Source organism: Suricata suricatta, chromosome 10 (genome assembly GCF_006229205.1).
Source record: "Suricata suricatta isolate VVHF042 chromosome 10, meerkat_22Aug2017_6uvM2_HiC, whole genome shotgun sequence".
Classification (NCBI taxonomy): Eukaryota; Metazoa; Chordata; class Mammalia; order Carnivora; family Herpestidae; genus Suricata; species Suricata suricatta.
Genome location: NC_043709.1, coordinates 57,615,395 through 57,638,744, shown reverse-complemented (window position 1 = coordinate 57,638,744; position 23,350 = coordinate 57,615,395). Strand labels below are relative to the sequence as shown.

General features: G+C 37.3%; 1 protein-coding gene and 1 pseudogene across 1 annotated transcript in view; one reads left to right on the top strand and one right to left on the bottom strand.

The window, feature by feature from the left end:
- The window catches only part of LOC115305162, a 5,932-nt pseudogene extending 3,482 nt beyond the window's left edge, over positions 1-2,450 (bottom strand).
- Positions 2,451-14,896: 12,446 nt separating this feature from the next.
- The window catches only part of LOC115305161 (olfactory receptor 6C2-like), a 19,386-nt gene continuing 10,932 nt past the window's right edge, over positions 14,897-23,350 (top strand). Inside the window, exon 1 of the mRNA XM_029955470.1 lies at positions 14,897-15,660. Within this exon, the coding sequence (XP_029811330.1) occupies positions 14,897-15,660 (764 nt within the window). The remainder of the gene's footprint in view (positions 15,661-23,350) is intronic.

The window sequence follows — 23,350 nt, the reverse complement described above, 5'->3', positions numbered from 1 at the left end:
AGAGACAAAGATGCAGCTGCCATACGTTATAGAAACTCCAATAATGTGGGAAGAACAGGTAGGAAAAGCTTTTGTCCTTTGCAGGGCAGAGGGGAATCAGAGAATTGTTCTGATGATATTACAGATAGCCCAAGATCACACACACACGAGTCATGATGAAGACTAACACACAGCCGACAATAACCATCTGCGCAATGAATCATGCGTCTGAGCGTGAGATTTTCAGAAGAGGATTAGCGTCACAGGCAAAGTGGTCAATGGCATTCGAGTCACAGAATTCCAAGCTCTGTCCCAAGCTAAGTGGTGGGAAAATGGTCAACCAAGTAGTCATCCAACAGCAGAAAATAAGCCTTTTGTACACCCTGTGGTTCATGATGATCATGGAATACAGGGGTTTGCAGATGGCTACACATCGCTGAGTCATGGGGGCAAGGAGAAAAATTCCGTTACACCAAAAAGATCTGTAAAGAGAAAGTTGGCATGCACAAACATTATAGGTAATAGTCCTATCACCTGATGATATATTGTATGAGAATCTAGGAAGGCAAGCAGAAGTGAAGAAGATTTCTAAGAAGGAAAATTTTGGGAGAAAAAAGTACATTGCAGTTTTAAGATGAGAATCCAGTAGTATGAGAATGATTGTCAGGTTTCCAGTTACACTCAGCATATAGGTGATAAGTAGTAATATCAAAGTGAGAATCTGTAGTTGAGGGTCATCTGTCAAACCCAGAAGGATGAAAGTGGTTAGGGACAGTACGGTTTCAGATTCCTGGGTCCTGACTTCTGCCCAATCTGCAGGTAAAACCGAGGGATTTAAGATCTGAGAAGAGAGTAGAAACAATGTTACAATGGACTTGTTTAGAAAAGCCAAACAATGTATTTTACATGTAGTATTTTGTTTTCCTTGATAATGAACATTTTTTATATAATTCATACTGTCAGCTCTACTGTCATGTCACTTACTGGCTTGAAACTTAGCTTTCAAATACTTTGACCACAATTTATGGTAAGGTACACATTTTATATTGCAGTCCAGTGTACAGGCACACACACACACACAAAAACATAAGCAACACACACTTGCATATTAGTGAAATTAAAAAATGTCCAAAAAAAGCCTTGTTTACCTAGCTTTCTGATGTTTTCTATTCTAATTTATCTCATTAAAAATAAATCCAAATATCATCAAATTGACTTCATACTCTACTAAATGGTCATGATCTGTATTTGAGAAAAATAAAAATTTTAGCAATTTTTTAAATAATGTAGTCCTTGGAGGCTGCGTGGGATGCTCTCTGTCTCCATCTCTCTGCGCCCCTTCCCTGCTTGCTATCTCTATGTCTCTCTCTCAAAATAAAAAATATACTTTTTAAAAAATAAAAAATTCTCTCCCAGATCTTTCCCATTATTTTCTCAAACTGTTATATCCCTTCTCTGATTTTTACTGACTGCCCACTTTGGTGCAAAACAGAGAACATTTTGATACACGCCAAATTCACTAATAAGTGAGAAATGTTTTGTACACAATGGAGGAACATACTTAAGGCTTTGTACTTCAGTCTTTGTCTTGTTGCACATGAACTTAGCCTCAGTCCTTCCAGCTGCACCCAGAGCTTACCTTCTGAGCCTGACTATCCTCAGGTGCAAGGAAAAAAACAAAATAAGAAGACAAGGGTTAATGTCCCCTGCTAATGGTTGTTCATGACACAGTTTGCATGCTTGGTCCTTGAGATAATGGCCATTCCCTTGAAACTCCCCTAAACCCTAAACCTTGCCTTCAAAATAACAAGTGTTTTCCTACAACCAGGATAAGGGCCGCTCTCTTTAACACTTTGTAGCCTTTATGCAATAACCACTCAGTTCTGTTCTGTACTGCCTGCTTGCCTGCTTGCTCATATAAAAAACCCTGAGTCCTTGGACTCTGGGGGCCGCACATGTAGAGTTCTGTGTTAACTCTGTGCAGTCCTGGCCAATAATAAAAAGTCCCTTAATCCGGCTTCAGTGGTCTCCGTTGGTCTCTGTCTCCTGGCATAACAGTCTGGCTGAAACACTTAGCTCTTCTTATCAAGTAACTGATGTCATAATCATGTCTGTAAGTATTAAATGCATTCACCAATCTGACTTCTAGCCTTAGCTTCTAATCATTTTCTCTGATTCCTGATTTCCAACCTTTTCCTCAGTAGCTTATGATCTGTTTCCTGAACACACCACTCTACTGAAACTCTTCTTGATAAGTTTCCCTAATATTTCTTCAAGTCTCAGTGAAGTGTAGCCATTTTATTTACACCTTTCATTGCATTTAGCACTTTCTTTCTTTTTATGGTGTTCTTGACACATCATTTGCATGATTTCCACACTCCTAGGGTTTTTTTTTTGTATTATGCGTTTCTCTTTTGTAGTTATCTCTTCCCCTACTCACCTTTGAAACTCTGATATTTCTCACACTTCATCCCTAAATTCTTTTACCTGCTCCGTAGGTATTTTTCCTGAGAACTGATTAAATCCATGACTTCAACTGAGCACAAAAAATTTGATATTTCAAAATGTGCATTTTTGATAGGATTTCTTTGAATTTTAGACAACTGCCCCAGCAATTTTACATTGCCTCTAGATGAATTTGTTCTAAACAGACTGCCTCATCTTCTGTATTTCTATTGATCCTTGCCTTACTCTGTTTGCTGTACTGAGGCCAAAACCTAACATTGATTGCTATATTAACAATTGATATCAAGCTACAGTGTTTCTTAGGTTAGCCCTATCATGAAATTCTCGACATTGCCAGTACTTTCACTTAGTTTTGCTGTTTCCCCGACTCTAACAAGGGGAAAGTTTGGTTTGTTTGGGGAGATAGAGCTACAAAGATGGACTCTAAAAACACACCTTCGTGAGAGCCAGATATGTGGTAGTCATCCTACATGGGCTACCTCCTGGAAAACATGGTCATCTAATCATCTGTGGTTTTCTCCTACCTACGTCTCCATCTGTTTGCTGATTCTGACCTATAACTGGCTCCTAGTGACTCATTCCTGTATTCTACTTAGATCTTCAAAGGAGTTTTTCCAAATTACACAAACAACATTTATGACCTTTCTATGTGCTTTGTTACACCCTATGCTTAATAGTCTCTCAAAAACCACAGACATAATGGTTTTAGTGGATTGTTTATCCCTGAGCATCAATGAGGATTAGAAAGATGAAAAAGAATATGTTTGTAGGGGCTTGTATGTGGACTTCTGGTTCACTCCTCCTCATGCACCTAGACTCACCTCACAGACAGCTCTGGGATGGCATTGATTTAACTGGTCATTCCATTTCTAACACGTGGCCAAGACCTTCATACCAAGGTATTTGTGCTATTTCGAAGGTAATTGCTACTCTAAAGTCCGGGGGAATAAACCAAGAACTCCTTCTGGTTTAGATAGACCTGATATTTGGACCTTCCTAGATAACATGAGAATTTTATCAAGATTGTTGTTTGTTTTATGTGCCAAACCTGAAACCAAGTAAATAAACACAAGTTCCAGGTGAACTGGGTTCCAACATTAATAATGAATCTTTTGTGTAATCTTTTGGCAAAGATCCTGAAACATGCAGGACTGGGGACCATGTCCTCAGAGAACTGATGATTCCACAATGATACTCAACACAGAACTTCTACACAAAATAAAACCTAGTTAAAAAGAGCAAGTCTACCATTTCTTCCTTTTATTCATTAACATCTATAGCTGCTAATAGCTGCTGACAAAATACAGTTATCCCTTTTCTCCTTCTGTAACATATTATTACTTAAGTAATGACTTAATATAAACAAATATTAACACAACAAAATACAAATTAAATTTAAATGTAATAACTACCCAATTATCTCAGACTACAGCTTCAAGAAATTTTCTATGTAAATATATTCATAATGTTAGATTTTCAAATATGAAGCACTCTTTACATGTTGTTTTACAGATTACTTTGATGATTAAAAACTTAAAACAAACTTTTTATCTCAAAAATTACTAATTTACATCATCATTAGGGACCCATGTAGTATTTCTTTTTGGAGAATTCCATCACAATTTGAAATCAATCCTAACAGTGGAAAATGTATGACTTCTAAAAACTTTTTTTACCATTATAAAAAATAACTACTTGGAACTGATCAAATGGTTCTACAATTTTTATTATAAATTCATGTTGTCTCCTTTTAAATCTGCTATCAGCTGTGATGCAAAATGCATTTTTGTATAAACATCTTTGTCTATTTACAGTATTTCCTAGAAGTGGCAATTATTATTACTTGTATGTATATAACAATTTGATTGTTATGTGTGTTGCAAATATTTTCCCAACTCTTTTGTTGGTCTTTGTTTTTATGCCATGCTTTATTTTTTGACATAGAATCTCATTATATATTTATTTCAGAAAACAATGTAGTTTTATCTGAAAAAGTCTTACATATTTTTCATATCTATTCTTCATACTTTATACTTTTAAAGTGAGCCATGCTGCTCTAGTTTTCAAATTTGTTAAATAACAGAGTTAAAAGTTTTAATGGTGACTTTAATAGTTTTCTTCCTAATTGCTCAATTTCAGAGAGTTAAGTATGTTTTTGTATTATATGTGGTTACCCTCAATATTTTTATTTTTGGTTATAGTTTATTTTATTTTTTATAATTTTAGTAAAAATTATATAAAACAATTTACCATCTCGACTACTTTTGGAGTATAGTTCTGTAGTGTTAAGTACATTTTTGTTGTTGTGCGTTACAATTGATACTTTAGCATACATATTTAATTCTGTTTTTTTATTGAAATCTCTAGGAACTGTTAGTATCCAGACCCTTGTTACCAATAGGACATGTCACTCTGACTGACTTTTCCCTCCTCTCCTTATTTTGGACCATTTTACAGGATACTGTAGTCTAGTATTTTATTTTGAGATGGGAATTTTATTTTGCGATGAGAATTATTTTTCTTTTTATTGTCAATAACACTCTATATTTAAGAATAAGTGTTACCCATTTCTATAATTATCCCACTCCTGTTAATCTACAGATATTTTCCTTCCTAGATCAAAGCAATTTTTTTCTTGTTACAGTATACTATTTAATAATTTTTCACTTCTAATAAAAGCTAAACTCTTTGAGTCCTTTGATTTCTTAAATTGTATTGATTTTGAATCACACTTGAATGATTCCTTTCCCAGGTATATAAATTTCTATTAAAAATAATTTTCTTGGAGTAATTTCATCTTATATCTAACACTTCCAGTAAAGTGTCTGTTTTTATATATTGTACACTGAGAGATAATTAATTTTGGGAGTGTTTAGGATTTTTGTATTTATTTATACTATTCTTCAAGTTACTACTATGTATTTAATTCATTTTTTTATCTAGATTCCCATTCAGCAATTAAAATCTTATTGACCACAAAAAAGTTGTTTTCCATAATTTCATCTAATTTCTCTTTCCAATTATTCTTTTTCTGAGTAGCACACTGTATAGATATTAGAATTAACTGATTTATCTGTAATGGCACAACTTTTATTTCCAATTTCTCTAGTCTCTCTATTCTGCATTCAAGAAAATTATCTGCTCTAAATATTCAGTATAATGATCACTTTACTTGATTATATTTGGTTATATTACTCAATCACTATTTCCAGCACTTTAAATTCCAACTATCTTGAGTATTTTCAATCCTTAAAATAATTTTATTTTTAAAAATTACTAAAACTTGAATAAATAATGTTTTCTTGTTTTTTTGCAAAAGTCACTTACTTTGTAGAATAAATTTTCCACTGGAGCTCCTGTGGGCTCATCAGGTGAGCATCAGACTTCAGCTCAGATCATAACCTCATGCTTCCTGGGTTTGAGCCTAATGTCACACTCTGTGCCGACAGCACTGAGCCTACTTGGTATTCTCTCTTGCTCTCCCTGCCACCCCATGATTCGTGCTTTCTCGCTCTGAAAATAAATGAATAAACCTTTAGAAAATCAATAAATTTTCCACTTACGACCAGTGGCCAATTGTTATCCCCTCTTTTGAGCAGATAATTAAGAAATAATCTTATATTTCATGTTCCTGAAAATTCATTAATGTATGCCTGCCTATAGAATCATTCCACTTATAATATTATTTATTTATTAACAATTACCTAAAGAGGTATTTAATATTATTATCATTTTGTTTTTCCATACAAATTTTAAAATAGGTTTGTCCATATACATAAGAAGTCCTTATTCCATAAGCTTGTTACCTCACTGTGCTGTATCCCCAAAACTAATGTGACGTTGTGTGCCAACTATACTTACATAATCTTTTAAATCTTCCTTGGCAATTGATAGAAACTGTCTTAAGCTTGTATATAAGTTTGGGGAAAATTGATATCTATACATGTTGAATATTCATAGGGCTATTCAAATTACGTGTTTCAGTTTTAGTGAACTGTGGTGGTTTGTATTTTTGAAGAATTGGTCTATATTATTTAAGTCAAATTTGTGTGTATACATCTGTTTGCAGTATTTCTTTGTTGTCCTTTTCAGTTTTATTAAAGCATAATTGACAAATATAATTGTGTATATTTGAAGTGTACAGAGTTATGATTCAATATCCATGTAATATGTGAAATGATTACTACAATAGTGTTAATGAACACAAGCATCACATCACATAGTTACCATATTTTTCTGTGTGTGGTTAGAATGTTTAAGATCAACTTTTGTGCAAATTTCAACACAGTGTTAAATATTGTATACACAACACAACACAGCATTCTTAACTATAGTGCCATGCTGTTCATTAGATCTGCTAGCTTCTTCCTCTTATAATTAAAGGTAAGTGGTCAGCATTGTGCTGGCATAAGATGCCCCAATTTCATCTAACAACTAATTAGGCATAATCCATGAATGAGAGTGCCTCTGTGGGACTTGTAAAATCCAGACTCACAGACCCAGAAGGAACCTCACCCACCTCTTCACCCAGGAACAGGCAGAGAGACTGCAGTGTGAACAGCAGAACCAGCGAAGCCAAAGAACCTGGCCCCAACCCTCTTAGCCAGGGTCAGGGAAAACCTGAAAGTGCTGACTCGAGCAAATACCCATGAACAAGACAGAATATGTAAAATTCCACCCCTCCTCAGGGGAGATTCCACAACACCACTGGCACAAAGGAAAACAAGTTTGGACAGAGAAGACAGGGAAAGAAGAACCTTGCCAGGATTGCCCCTCCCCTCCAGCATCACAATGCAGAACTGAACTGTCAGGCCAGCAACCCGTCCCATAAGGGAAATGGGGAGCAGTGCTCAGTTCCTAGTTCCTTGAGCTATGTGGGATGCTGCTGAAGAAACCTACTGAAGAATTGAGGTGGGACCTATATGACTGATGGGAAGAAGGAGATCATGAAACAGGTGGATAGAAATATCAAAAGGCATGAAGGAAATGGGTCATGCTAACTGCACTCCGTCAACAGGAAGTCCACCCTCAAGCATCTGAAAGAACTTCACCCAAGGATCTCCCCACATGCAACATGGACATCTCTAACACCTGAAGTGTTAAAACCACACCTCCCTGCACTCTGCAACCAGCTTTCTATGCATGCTTCTGAGTGCAGCAGTGAGAGAGTCCAGGAAAGCTAGTGCTATCTAAAACCCAGCCTAGGGTGGGCAGAAGACACGAATAGACATTTCTCCAAAGAAGACCTCCAGATGGCTGGCAGACACATGAAAATATGTTCAACATCACTCATCATCAGGGAAATACAAATGAAAACCATGATGAGATACCACCTCACACCTGTCCGAATGACTAAAATTAACAACACAAGAAGCAAAAAGTGTTGGCAAGGATATGGAGAAAGGGAACACTATTGCCCTGTTAGTGGGAATGTAAACTGGTGCAGCCATTCGAGAAGACAGTATGAAGCTTCCTCAAAAAGTTAAAAATAGAACTACTTTATGATCCAGCAATTGCACGATTCAGTATTTACACAAATGACACAAAAATACAAATTTGAAGGGGTACATGCACTCTGATGTTTAGAGCAACATTAACAACAAATGCCACACAATGGAAAAAGCCTAAATGCCCATGGACTGATGAGTGAATAAATAAAATGTAGCATACACACACACACACACACACACACAATGGAATAATCACTCAGTCATCAGAAAAAATAAAATCTTGCCATTTGCAATAACATAGATGGAACTAGAGTGTATTATGCTAAGTGAAATACATCAGTCCGAAAACACAAAGACTATATGATTCCACTTATATGTGGAATTTAAGAAACAAAATAGATGAACATATAGGAAGGGGTGGGGAAAGAGAGGGAAACAAACCATGAGAGACTCTTAATGATAAAAAACAAACTGAAGGTTAATGGGGGGGCTGAATCGGTGAAGGCAGTAAGGAGGGCACTTGCTGTGTGGAGCACTGGGTGTTATATTTAAGTGATGAAACACTAAATTCTTCTCGTGAAAAGAGTATTAGATTATATGTTAACAAAATAGAATTTCAATAAAAATTGGAAGAAAACAGAAAAACAAACTAGGATCTGTGGGCAAGGGAGAAACCACACATAAGAGATAGCTCCACTTTCTGGAAAATAAAAGGGAGATTTCTAGAAGCCAGCCAGGTAGTTTTAAGAACTAGAGAAGACAAACAAGCTTAAGAATTTGCCACATTGTGGAGTAAGAATTATGGTGCATGAGCATAAATACTAGTTTAGAGAGAACCCCATATAAACAGGATCAATGAAAAAATACCCCATCTGAAGGTAACAAGTAAAGATTTGAGGAGGTATACAGTAAGAATGACTAGTATCAAAAAGAAAAGAAACAAGTGTTGATGAGGATGTGGAGAAAAAAGGAAACTTCAAGCACTGTTAGTGTGAATTAAATTGGTGCAGCCACATGGAAAACACTATGGAGAGATGTCAAAAAATTTAAACCATAACTGCTATATTGCCCAGTAAATCACTGGACTTGGGAAAAAATGGTGGATACTGAGCACAACACACCCAAATCCTGCATTCTTGGTAAAGTGACTGACATCTTTGGGTTTAGCAAGTTCCCTACAAGTTTTGAGTATGAAATAGCAACAGTTTACTTATGAATTAACAGTGACTAATGAATATGTGAATGAAAATTAGTTCTATTGTAATAGGATCCATTGAGGCTCCTGGGTAGCTCAGCTGGTTGAATGTCTGACGCTTGGTTTTGGCTCAGGTCATGATGTCTCAGTTGCAGAGTTAAAGCCCCATATCAAGCATCTGTGCTAATGGCATGGAGCTTGCTTCTGATTTCTCTCTCTCTCTCTCTCTCTCTCTCTCTCTCTCTCTCTCACTTCCTCTCTCTCTCAGTCTCTCTCTCTTTCTCTCTGCCACTCCCCAGCCGGTGTTCCCTCTCTATCTCAATAAACAAACAAACAACTAAATAAATATTACTTTTAAAAAAGGACCCATGGACGATCTAACTACATAATTAATAAGATAAAATAAATGTTCATTCCAATAATCATTAAAATAAAACACTTAAGAAATAATATCAAGGCCACCTAGGTAGCTCAGTTGAATCAGTGTCTGATTCTTGGTCTCAGCTCAGGTCAGGATCTCCCGGGTTCAGGAAATGGAGTCCCGCATCGGACTCTGCACTGAGAGTGTGGAGCTTGCTTGGGTCTCCCTCTTCCTCTGCCCTTCCCTGCTCATACTCTCTCTCTCCCTCTCTCAGAAGTAAAATAAATGTTTTTTTAAAAATAAGAACTAATAATCAGATGGGGAAGATTGACTTGAGTAGATTGTATGAGTATGTCCTACAACAGAATTCATCAGATGACTCCCACATGTCAACAAGGTAAAAAAGATCATGGCAAGAAGCATTTCATCATCTGCCTTTTTTTTCTCCCCCTGATAATATTTTGATTACATTTCTTACCTCTGTGGACACTGCCCCACAGGTGCTGGTTAAGTTTTTTTCCTTTGTTTTTCCTTGCTTTGTTTGGTTTGCCAAAGTTAATTTCACTTTAGATTCATTAGTGGTTTGAATTGTCACCAAGGACCTTTTCATTTTTTCACGTAATTGGCCCCATGCACTGGAGCAGATAAAACCAATAAAGCACATGACATTTCTATTCATGAAAATTTATAGAGCAACCCACTTCTTTGCAGAGAGTCAAGCCATCTTCACTTCCACAGCCAAGGACAGTTGTTAACATTTACCTGCCATTGTTTGTCCATTCTTTCAGTCACAGAATTCAGGAAAATACTATTTGACAGCTTCAGAAGAGATAGGACTCTCATCAGATCCATTGTAGACTTGGTAATGGTAAGAGCAAACAGTGCTATTCCCTATGCCACTGCATATTACCTGGCATTTGCAGGCATGACTTCCCGGAAGAGTATGTGGGCCTTCAAGGTATGCCAAAGTTAACTCAAAATTATAGCCACTAGTCCCAGTGGTTGTCAAACCCAAGAAGGAACTTTGGGTCCAACTTCCCAAAATATGATGGGGAACTGCCAGAAAGTAAGTATGAAATGTTTGTCGTTTTTGTGCCTAAATATTCAGGAACTGGACTCGTAGAAGGTATATAAAAGCAGTCTCAGGGTAAAGGCAGTGAATTTAGATATTTCTGCTAAAAAATCTGAGTACAAGCAGTACTTTCATTATCAGAGAGGATCTGAAAAGTAATCTCTGGGCTGCCCTTTTGTTCTATATAACATAATAATCTGCACATGATTCTTGAGCAGTGCTCTTAGAAAAGATCAGAGTTAAGGATAAAACCAGCTACACACACAACTGGGGAGTGCACTCACTGCTGTGCTATAATGAGACAGACCAAAATAAGGATACTAAAATTATCTCTTCCTTTTTCTTAGATTCTTAGAACACAAGGTTACACATAACTTCAAAGGCGCAACCACACATCTAAAACATCCTGCTAAATGGTTAACTCATCCCTGAACACTTCCAGCCCATCTCTTGGGCAGCCTCAGGCCTAAAAGAACTCATAATAATTAATGTCATGTTAATTGGTCTAAACATCATTGTAAGATGGGAAGCCTCTGATGTTCATTGTTTTTTTTTACTGGTGAGTTCAGTCAAATAACATATAAAAGTGTAAAATAATACATTTATTATTAATTTAAAACATTATAAGATCAGGGAAATGTAATGATGATTTTGTACTGAAATAACCATTTAGAATAAAGCGGTGCACTTTCCATGTAAGAAAAATACTAATGAAACAATTATAAATTAGGATTATCTTGTTAAAAATATATTTTAAAATAGTATCCAAATTAATAATGCTCAAATCCCCAAAGCTTTGGAAAATAGATTCTCATTTGAAAATGGTGGGGTTATACACAGGGACACAGATTTGAAAAGATAAGTTTGGGAATAAACATGGAAAGCATTTTATTCAATTTTTTTTTACCAATTCTTAAACATAAAAATAATCTGACGAGGATTAAAAGATTTATATACACAGTGGCCTCTAGAACATTATTATACACCAAATGGAAGCAACAGTAATGTTCAATATTAGGACTATTAATTATATAATTACTTCTTTATATGATGGGATATGACAAGCAAGTAAAATTGTATTGTGAAGAATATTTCATGACATGAGGAAAATACATAAGTGCTTTAAAATAATTAAATGCATAAAGTGAGGTTGAGAGAGGAAAGCACCAAATGTTATTTTTCAATATAACAAAAGTTTTGTAAAATATAAGTAAATGCAAAACATAATTATATGTACAAACAGGCTGTAGATCCATACAAGGTATTAATAGTGATGGACTGTGTGTGATGTCATTGTGGGAGATTTTCCTTTCTTACACTTTTCTATTGGTTGTAGATGGATACAGCAAATGAATATCTACCTGTTTTATTATGGTAGTTTCAAACAAGTAATGTTATTATCTTAAAGAGAAAAATAATAAATAACAACTCTCCATAATTTCAATTATCCGTGACATCCAGAAGTGAAAAAGTCATGGCCTTAAACTTCAGTATTTGTTACTATTTCTTTGTGCTGATCTTTTCCCCTGAAAGCAACCATCCAATGATGTGAAGTTACTTACAAATCTCATTTCAGCCATCTCCATCAAATTGAGGACACATTTTATAATACATAATAGTGTATAATCCAGTGACATTAACCAAGGGTCAGTGTATTGGCCAACATGAACGCACTGAGGGAGACAGGTAGAAGGAAACGGAGAAGAACATTAGAGGGACTAAGTGAAAAGACATGTGGCTGTTAGGAAACCTTCATGTCTTGGTGTAGGAAAGCAATTTCTGCATGAGCATGCATTATTTATTTGCTGCCGCTCAGGCAAACCCTTCAGCCCCTAAGCCTATCACACTGCAGTAATTCTCCTCAATGGAAAAAAAAATTGCCTTCCCTAAGCACAGAGGGGAAAAAACACTTAAGGTATTTTGTAGAGGATATCTTAAAGCAAACTTAAAAAAAATTCATATTACAAAATAATTGGTCCCTCATAAAGAGATTTCATTCTAGTCATTTACTTTTTAATATTTAGTCTTGAGACAGAGAGAGTATGAGCAAGGGCAAGAAAGAGTGAGAAGGGAGCAGAGGATCTGAACCAGGCCTCCTGCTGACAGCAGAGAGCATGATGTGGGTTTTGAACTCAGAAATTATGAGATCTTGACCTGAGCTGAACTTGGACACTTAACCAACAGAGACACCTAGGTGCTCCTCATTCTAGACATATATTGAAGAAATGCGGATGCCCCAGTTGTACTGTTAGTGGCTAGGAAACATTTGAAAAGCTAACATTTTAACTAATTTGTAATTATTAGCGTTGAGTAAGGATAAGCAATTTCCCCATATCCTAAAAATACAGGTTCCCTAGAAACATCTAAACATTAGTCAGGTTTGACCTGGATCAAATTCCAGCTCTGATACTTCTTAGAAGAACAATATTACCATAATTTTTGGGAATAGTACATGAATAGGTAGGATATGTGAGAAATGAAAAAGTACTGAACAGCTTCCTAGAAGGTGGTGACAATGGTTTCTTTGACAGGATCCTCAAAAGATATAACCCAGTGAGACAGTCTAATAGGGAAATTCATAAGAATGGATTGTGATTTTTCAGCCCTTATGAATATCCATACCTAATCAGGAAAATGTGGTTTATATATACAATGGAATAATAAATGGCAATGAGAATAAATGAAATCTGGCCATTTGTAGCAACATGGATGGAACTTGATGGTATCATGCTGAATTAAATAAGTCAGGCAGAGAAGGACAGATAGCATATTTTTTCATTCATAAGTGTAAGAGGAGAAACTTAGCTGAAGACCATGGAGGAGGGGAAGGTGGAAAACTTGTTGGAGAGACGGAGGGAGGTAAAACATGAGAGACACTCAAATACTGAGAACAAACAGAGAGAGGGGATCATGGCATGTAGGAGGGCACTTGTCAGGATGAGCACTGGGTGTTACATGGAAACCAACTTGACAATAAACTATACAAGAAAAACAAAAGATTATCCATACCTAATAACCAGGTTTATTTATTCTCCATGTCATATTTAATCCATGTTACATATGAGCATTGATAGGGGCAGCAATGATTAGTGACATTCCCAAAGGCAAAGTGAATCTTCAGAGAATGGATTCACGACAAAGAAGGCAACTTCTTAACCCAAATGGTATTCCCTATGTCTGCCCATCTAGGAGGATCTAGATTGTTCTCTTATTAATAGAGATGACAAGGAGACTTAGAAGACATTTGGAACCTGAAATATCTATGCATAAACTAAGAACTCCAATATGGATCATGGAAACCTAAGGACAGAATTCTGTTCTCTAGGAAGGACATCAGAACATCCTACTTGTCAGTGTACTGGGAATTCTTGGGAAAGGTAGGATTCTAGACAGCAGATAGAGGCTGAAACAGAAATTCAGAAAAGGAAATAAAACAGAGAGTGATCAAACCGATATAAGGGAGAAACAAAGACTCAAATAATTCAGTCCATTATAAAAAGGGAGCAAAGAAGATAGCCTGTGGCAATGTGGGACTCAAGAAATTTCTTGGGATTTCCCCAGTTTACTCACACAGTAAAGGTTTTTCTAGGATATTGGAGAATTTAAGTAATTTATTTAAAAGGGAAAAGTGTTGCAAGGCATGGAAAATAATACAACCAAGCATTGATGCTATTATATGATGATAGGGTATGAAAACGATTTGCTGATAAGCTGTCTTGACAAATCGGGAAATAAAAATTTTATACATATTTTTTCTATTTATTACCATTCATGGATCTCCCACTCTACACTGAGGACTGGGGATGCCATGATGGCTGCCCTAATCCCAGAGGACTGTGAAATCCTCGTGTTATTTTCTATCTACTTTAAAATTGGTCCTGAGGGTGCGTGGGTGGCTCTGTCGGTTAAGCACCTGACTTCAGCTCAGGTTGTGATCTTACCATTTGTGACTTCAAGACCCATGTCGAGCTCAGTGCTGATAGCCCAGAGCCGGACCCTGCTTTGGATACTCTATCTCCCTCTCTCTCTACCCCTCCCTTGTTCACACTCTGTCTCTCTGTCTCTCTCAAAAATAAATAAACCTTTTAAAAAATTGCAAATTGTAATGAGTTGAAATGAAACTCCCGAGGGATCTTTTCTGTAAACCAAATTCTCAACACCAAGGTAAAGCAGAGTACAGGGAAATAAAGCATGATGCAATCACTTCTATATCAGATTATTGACAATCAAAAGTGCTAAAAAGTACTTCTACTGGCTTGCTGGGCTACGTTTCCTCATTATACAGCTATTGAAATATTGATTTTATGTTCTATTCCTCCGATTCAGGGTTTGCAATTTATTAATTCAAACTCATTATGGATCTGAAGGCAGTGATGAAAAATCATTCTGCAATAACATTCATTCTACTAGGATTGACAGATAACCCAGTACTACAGGTTATTCTCTCAGTATTTCTGTTTTTCACCTACATTTTCACTGTTGCTGGAAATCTAATCATTGTCCTCCTCACTCTGGTTGACTCTCGCCTCAAAACACCCATGTACTTTTTCCTTCAGAATTTCTCCATCTTAGAAATAATATTGACAACTGTCTGTGTTCCTCGATTCCTGTACAGCCTGACAACTGGAGACAAAAGTGTTACTTATAATGCTTGTGCCATCCAAATATTTTTTATCATCCTCACTGGAGCAACAGAATTTTTTCTTCTAACTGCCATGTGCTATGACCGCTACGTGGCCATCTGCAAGCCCCTGCACTACACGACCATCATGAATGAAAGAGTCTGTGCCATTCTTGTCCTTTGCTGTTGGGTGATTGGGTTAATCGTCATACTCCCACCGCTGAGCCTGGGAGTTCAGCTAGATTTCTGTAACTCTAATCTCATTGACCATTTTGTCTGTGATGCATCTCCTCTTCTGAAAATTGTATGCTCAGACACTCAATTTATAGAGCAACTTGTTTTAATCATGGCTGTGCTGACCCTCATAGTCACACTAGTCTGTGTAATTATGTCCTACACATACATCATCAAGACGATTTTAAGACTCCCTTCAGCTCAGCAAAGAAAAAAAGCTTTCTCCACGTGTTCCTCCCACATGATCGTAGTCTCCATCACCTATGGAAGTTGCATCTTCATGTATGTCAAACCAGTAAAGGAAGGAGTAGCCATTAATAAGGTGGTGTCATTGCTCAACACCTCAGTTATCCCGTTGATGAACCCTTTCATTTATACGCTACGGAATAAGCAAGTCAAACAAGCCCTCAAGGACTCGATTAAAAAGATGGCATTCCTTTCAAAGGATTAGAAAATTAAAGTGATTTTTTAAATTAAGGAACTATATATCTCATGTCACTTCTCACTTTATCCTGCTTCCAAAACTCTTATGAGCTATTCCCATAGATATTCCACAGGTTATTGTTAATATAAATTTGCTGTCTTCAAATTCTTTTGGCGTACATATTGCCTTTTTCTAGGTCAAATAGTGTATGTAATCCTCTAGAGTCTGTTTGAATTTGAGCTTTTGTCTGAAATCAAGCAATGAAATAAAGGAAGATGAGTCTTGAACAAGTTCAGTATTATCTTGCAAGAAAATTACTTCAAAAGAGGTCATTACATGTTTTTCAGACAAGAAGAGATCAAACCCTTGAACAGCATATTAAATGATTGCTTCTCCTGTGCTTCAGTAAAATCTACTAATGTGTGACCTCTAGTAACCCCTGGAGATTGTGATTCAAATTGCATCAAAATTAACATATCCACAAAATTAAACTTGGTTAGGTTTCCAAAAGTTTCAATCCTGCTATTACAGGAGATAGAAGGTTTTTTAGGGAAGTCATACTTTCCTAACTCCTTTTTTATACATTGAGAAAAAAAATTAAAATCCTGAGATAATCACTTCTCTCTTTGCAAGTTCTACAGACACTTCAAAATGAGGGACCAAAGTTAGTACTTATATTCCTTATTTTCACTCCACTATTCCATGACAACAGCTAATAGGTAAAAGCAAGCCATAATGGCAGAAAACATTCAAGGGGTGGCAAAACCCATCTACTTATAGGAAAACTGCAAAGTATTATAAATATTTTACTATGGATATTTCCACAAATCAAAATTTAATGGGCGGTTGACTCAAGTCTAAGCCAGGTCGCAAGGTTTTGATGGTATCTCATCTCCTACCTTCCCTGCTGTTCCTAACACAAACATTCACCCAAAATGACAATAAACTTCTATTTGGTAACAAAGAGTGCTACTAATTTTGGTTGTTTTTTTTAAGTTTTATTAAATTCCAGTGAGTCTCTCCAACATAGAGAGAAATATTAGTTTCAGGTGTAGAATTTGGTGATTCACCACTTACATAAAACTCCCAGTTCTCATCACAAGTGACCTTCTTAATACCCAACACCAATTTAACCCATCCTGCCACTCACCTACCCTTTAGTAATCTTCAGTTTGTTCTGTAGTTAAAAGTCAGTTTCCTCGCTTGTCTCTCTTTGCGTCCCCTATGTTTATCTCTTTTGGTTCTTAAATTCCACCTATGAGTGAAATCATATGGTATTTGTTGTTCTCTGACTATTTCACTTAGCATAATAGTCTCTAACACGATCCATGTCATTGCAAATGGCAAGATTTCATATATATAAACCACACCTTCTTTATCTATTCACCAGTCAATGGACTTTTGGACTCTTTCCATATTTTGGCTATTGAGGATAACACTGCTATAAACATCAGGGTACATATGACTCCTTGATTCACTATTTTTGTATCCTTTGAGTAAATACCTAGTAATGCAATTACTGGATTGTAGGAAACTTTCACTTTTCAATGGTTTGAGGAAATATTAGTGTCTGCACCAGTTTGCATTCCCACCAACAGTGCAAGAGGATTCCCCTCTCTCCACATCCTCACCAACACGTGTTGTTTCCTGTGTGGTTAATTCTTACCATTCTGACTAGTGTGAAAGGATATCTCATTGTAGGTGGATTTGTATTTCCCTGATGAGTAATGATCATCTTTTCATATGTCTGCTGCTTATTTTATAAAGCGAGGGACTAAACATACAATGCAGCCAAACAAAAAGACTTTTAAGAGAATATAAAATTTAAGCACAACTAAAGAAGTATTTATACAGGAAAATTTATAAGAAGCAAAGCAGCAATTTATGATTATTAATCACTCTAGATTTTCAAAAATCTAGAACTTCAGAAATGTTTTATAATGAAGAGAAGAGCACAAAAAGATAATAGGTTCAAGATCAAATGGAGTAACTAGGAGCATAGATGCTCTCTCAGTTTAAACCAGAAAACTCGAGAGGGAGGAGCCAAGATGGTGGAGAGGAAAGGAGCTCTGTAAACTTCTTCTGCCCCATCTATCAAACTCAGAAGGACAATTACTTTCATCTGCAAGAGCGGAAGGAGAAAATACAGACTCCAGAAAGAAGACAGCCTCAAAGATACCTGAGTGAGTGACTGCGAACTGGAGAGATTGGAAAACGGGCCAGCCGAGACAGGCAGGGGAGGTGGGAGCCCCAGCCCAACACAGGGCAAGCCAACAGAGCCCCTGAGAGACAATGGGAAGAGAAAAAGAACTGAACACACTCATAGTACTGACTCTCGGGAAGAGATAAAAAAACGTTTAAACCTGCTCAGAGAGAAAAACTCTCCCTCCATATATAACAGCTGGGTAGCACAAACCCCGAACCTGGGTGGCTCAAGGGAAAAAACAGCTTCCAGCCCTGCGACATCCAGGCAGGAAGTCGGCAGCCACCTCAACGGCCGCCCAGGGACGTGCACTTCAGCCTCAGCTGCGGGAGCATAAGCACACACCTCATTTCCACGTCACATCTAACCTCCAGCATTGGCCTTGCAAATCCTGAAACCCAAGTGCCAACAGGGAAAAAATAGCCCCCACCCCAAAGCGATCCCTGCAGGGAGTTGCCTGTGGTGGAGGCCGGGGCGCACTTCTTCTGCAGGAGCGTGCAGCTCATTTCTGGCAGCTCCAAGCTTCTCAGGCAGCAGAAATTCAAAACCCAGCCTGCACCAAGAGAAACTGCTCCCTCCCCCAACACAATCGAGATCCCAGCTGGGGGCTGGGAGTTGGCAGTGGCGCCTTTATGGGCTTGCACTTTGCCTCCTGCTGCACACCTCTTCTCAGGCAGCACACCTCACCTCAGGTAGCAGTGGCACAAATCCTGGCCTGCGCCAAGAGAAACTGATCCTCCCCCCAATGCAATCGCTATCCTAGCTGGGGGCTGGTAGTCAGCAGCAGTCTGTAGGGTGTGCACCTCGCCTCCAGCATCAGCAGCATAAATCCCTGCCAGCACTTAGAGAAACTGCTCCCTCCCACTACGAGATACTGGCTCAGAAGCCAGCCGCCAAAGCAAGTACAACTCATCTGTGGTAGCATAATAGTGCGTGGACTAGGACTTTGAACCGAGGCGGCCTGGAAAAAACAACTTGGCTCAGTGGCACCACAAGGAGATCAGACTCATAAGAGTGGCCTGCAGGGCTAGGTTCCAGCAGAACTTGGGGTGCTGCCATTCTACTCTATGCAGCCACCAAGGTAGAGTCTCTGAGAGCAGACTCTGAGACCTACTACAATAAACCACGCCTATCCGAAAGGGGAGCTTGTGCTTTTTTTTCCCCTTCTTCTTCTTTTCTCTTTTTCTTTTTTTTTGTACTTATTTTTTATTACTATCATTACCTTTTTTACTTAATTTTTTTCTTAATTTTTTACTCCTTATTTTCATTTCTCCTTTCTCCCTCGGTTTTTTGTTCATTCATGCAATCCAGATACATTCTCCTGTATCTCATCCTTATCTCTCTGCTGAACTGGTCATACACTTTTAAACTGTCCATTGTCCTTTATTGTCTAAGACCCCCTTTATTTTTTTTTCTTCTCTTCTATTCGTCTCTTTCCTCTATATTTTCTTTCTTTCCTTTCCCTCTTTTAATATGTTTGTTTCTTTGATTTGTCTGTGCGTTTGTGTGCTTCTGTTATTCTGTGTTTGTCTGTCTGTTTTCCTTCTTAGGGCTACACCAAGAAACAAGCCAAAGTATGCATGATGGTGAGTCCCAAATATCACTGAGTAGGAAATAAAATATTCAAAGGCGCAACAAGAGAAACTGAGAGACACCATTAAAAGAATATTTCCTGAAAAGACAGGCCCTGGGCAGTCTCCTTTAACAGAGCAATATGAACAGGTGCACAGTGCACAACAAGCTTTTTAAAGCTGAGAAGGATGGAAAACTAGCAAAACTGACAAAACGAAGGAACTCCCCCCAGAAGAACCTCCAGGAAGAAGTCACAGCAACAAAACTATACAAGGCAGATCTAGAAAACATACCAGATCGACAATTTAGAAAAATTGTCATAAAATTAATCGCTGGAGTTGAAAAAGGCATCAAAGAAGCAATTGAGAAAATGACTAGGAACTTTGAAAATAGGTGTGATGAGTTTAAAAAGGCTATCAATGAGGCAAATAATAAAATGGAAGCAGCCACCTCAACGACTAAAGAGGCAGAGAAGAGAATAGGTGAATTAGAAAACATACTTATAGCAAAAGAGGAAGCTGAAAAACAAGAGAAAGAAATTGATCCAGGAGCAGGAAAGGAGAAATCAAGATCTGAGTGATACAATCAAATGGAACAACATCTGTATCATAGGTATTCCAGAAGAGGAAGAAAGAGAAAAAAAGTCCGGAAGGGATACTAGACAAAATGATAACTGAGAATTTCCCAAATCTAGGAAAAGAAATAGACATTCAAATTCAAGAGACACAAAGAACCCCCTTAAGATGTAACTTGAATCGGCCTTCAGCACGACATATCATAGTGAAACTGGCAAAATACAAAGATAAAGAGAGAATTCTGAAAGCAGCTAGGGAGAAAAAGGCCCTCATGTACAAAGGGAAACCTATCAGAGTGGTTACAGACCTATCTAATGAAACTTGTCAGGCCAGGAAGGAATGGCAGGAAATCTTCAATGTGATGAACAGAAAAAACATGCAGCCACGAATCCGTTATCCAGAAAGCCTGTCATTCAAAATAGAAGGAGAGATAAAGGTGGTCCCAAATGAACAAAAATTGAGAGATTTCATGACCACCATACCAGCCCTACAAGAAATCCTAAGAGGGACTCTATGAGGGAAAAGTTACAAAGAATACAAAGTACCAGAAGCACCTCTATAAACATGAATTCTATGGAGAACACAATGACTCTAAACCCACATTTTTCAATAATAACACTAAATGTAAATGAACTGAATGCTCCAATGAAACGACACAGGGTAGCAGAATGAATAAAAAAACAAAATCCATGTATCTGCTGTCTACAAGAGACTCACTTTAGACCTGAAGATACCTTCAGGTTGAAAATAAAGGGATGGAGAAATATCTATCAAGCAACTGGAAGCCAAAAGAAAGCTGGAGTAGCCATACTTATATCAGCCAAACTGGACTTTAAAGTAAAGGCACTAACAAGAGATTAAGAAGGACATTATATAATAATTACAGGTCTCTCCATCAGGTAGAGCTAACAATTATAACCACCGATGCGCCAAATTATGGAAGCACCCAAATACATAAAACAATTAATCACAGACAGAAACAATCTTATTGATAAGAACGTGCTAATTTCAGGGGAATTTAATAATCCACTGACAGCAATGGATAGATCAACCAGACAGAAAATCACTAAAGAAACAATGGACCTAAACGACACATTGGATCAGATGGAACTGATATATTTAGAACTTTGCAACCTAAAGTTAGGAAATTCACCTTCTTTTCGAGTGCACATGGCACATTCTCCAAGATAGATCACATACTGGGGCATAAAGCAGCCCTCCATAAGTACAAATGAATTAAGGACATACCATGCACACTTTCAGACCACAATGCTTTGAAACTTGAAATTAACCACAGAAAAAAAGTCTGGAAAACCTCCAAAAGTGTGGAGGTTAAAATCCACCCTACTAAAGAATGACTGCACTAATGAGGAAATTAGAGAAGAAATTTAAAAATATATAGAAACAAATGAAAATGAAAAGTATAACAATTCAAAATCTCTGATGCAGCAAAGGAAGTCCTAAGAGGAACGTATATTGCAATCCAGGCCAATTTCAACTAACTAGAAAAAGCACAAATTCAAAATCTAACAGAGCACCTGATGGAACTAGAAGGGAAGGAGCAAGAGCACCCCCAAACCCAGCTGAAGAAAAGAAATAATAAAGATCTGGGCAGAGATAAACAATATATAATCAAAAAAATAGTCAAGCAGATCAATGAAACCAAGAGTTGGTTCTTTGAAAAAATAAACAAAATCGATAAACCTCTAGCCACGGTCCTTAGAAAGAAAAGAGAGACCACCCAGATAAACAAAATCATGAATGAAAAAGGCTTTATTACAACCAATCCCTTAGAAATACAAGCAATCATCACAGATTACTATGAAAAATTATATGCCAACAAACTGGACAACACAGAAGAAATGGACAATTCCTAAATGCACATGCACTGTCAAAATTCAAACAGGAAGAGATAGAAGGCATGAATAGACCGATAACCAGTGCAGAAATCGAATCCATTATCAAAAATCTCCCAACAATTAAGAGCCCAGGGCCAGAAGGCTTCCCAGGGGAATTCTACCAGACATTTAAAGCAGAGCTCATACCCATTCTTCTCAAACTATTCCAAAAAAATAGAAATAGAAGGAAAACTTCCAAACTCATTCTAAGATGCCAGCATCACCTTGGTACTCAAACCAGACAAAGACTCAGTGAAATAAGAGAACTACAGAACAATATCCTTAATGAATACAGATGCAAAAATACTCAACAAGATACTGGCAAATCTAATTCAACAGCATATTTAAAACATTATCAATCATGATCAAAAGGGATTTATTCCTGGATTACACGGCTGGTTCAATATCCACAAATCCATCAATGTGATCCATCACATTAAAAAAAGAAAGGATAAAAACCATATGATCCTGTCAATAGATGCAGAAAAAGCATTTGACAAAATACAGCACCCTTTCTTAATAAAAACCCTTGAGAAAGTCAGAATAGAAGGAACTTACCTAAACATTATAAAAGCAGTTTATGAAAAGCCCACAGCTAATATCATTTTCAACTGGGAAAATTTGAGAACTTTCCTCCTGAGATTTGGAATACGAAAGGGGTGTCCACTTTCACCACTGCTGTTTAACATAGTGCTGGAAGTCCCAGAATCAGCAATCAGACAACAAAAGGAAATATGGGGCATCAGAATCGGCAACGAAGAAGTCAAACTTTCACTCTTTGCAGATGACATGATACACTACATGGACAACCTGGCAGATCCACCAGCATCCTTATAGAACTTATCAATGAATTCAGTAAAGTTGCAGGATACAAAATCAATGTACAGAAATCAGTTGCATTCCTATACACCAAAAATGAAGCAGCCGAAAGAGAAATCAAGAAACTGATCCCATTCACGATTGCACGAAAAACCATCAAATACATAGGAGTAAACGTAACCAAGGATGTAAAAGACCTATAGGATGAAAACTATAGAAAACTTATGAAAGAGATTGAAGAAGACACCAAGAAATGGAAAAACATTCCCTGTTCATGGATCAGAAGAATAAACATTGTGAAAATGTCACTACTACCAAAAGCAATGCACACATTCAATGCAATCCCCATCAAAATTGCACCCACATTCTTCTCAAAGCCAGAACAAACTATCCTCAAATTCGTATGGAACCACAAAAGACCCCGAATAGCCAAAGTCATATTGAAGAAGAAAACAAAAACGGGAGGTATCACAATCCCAGA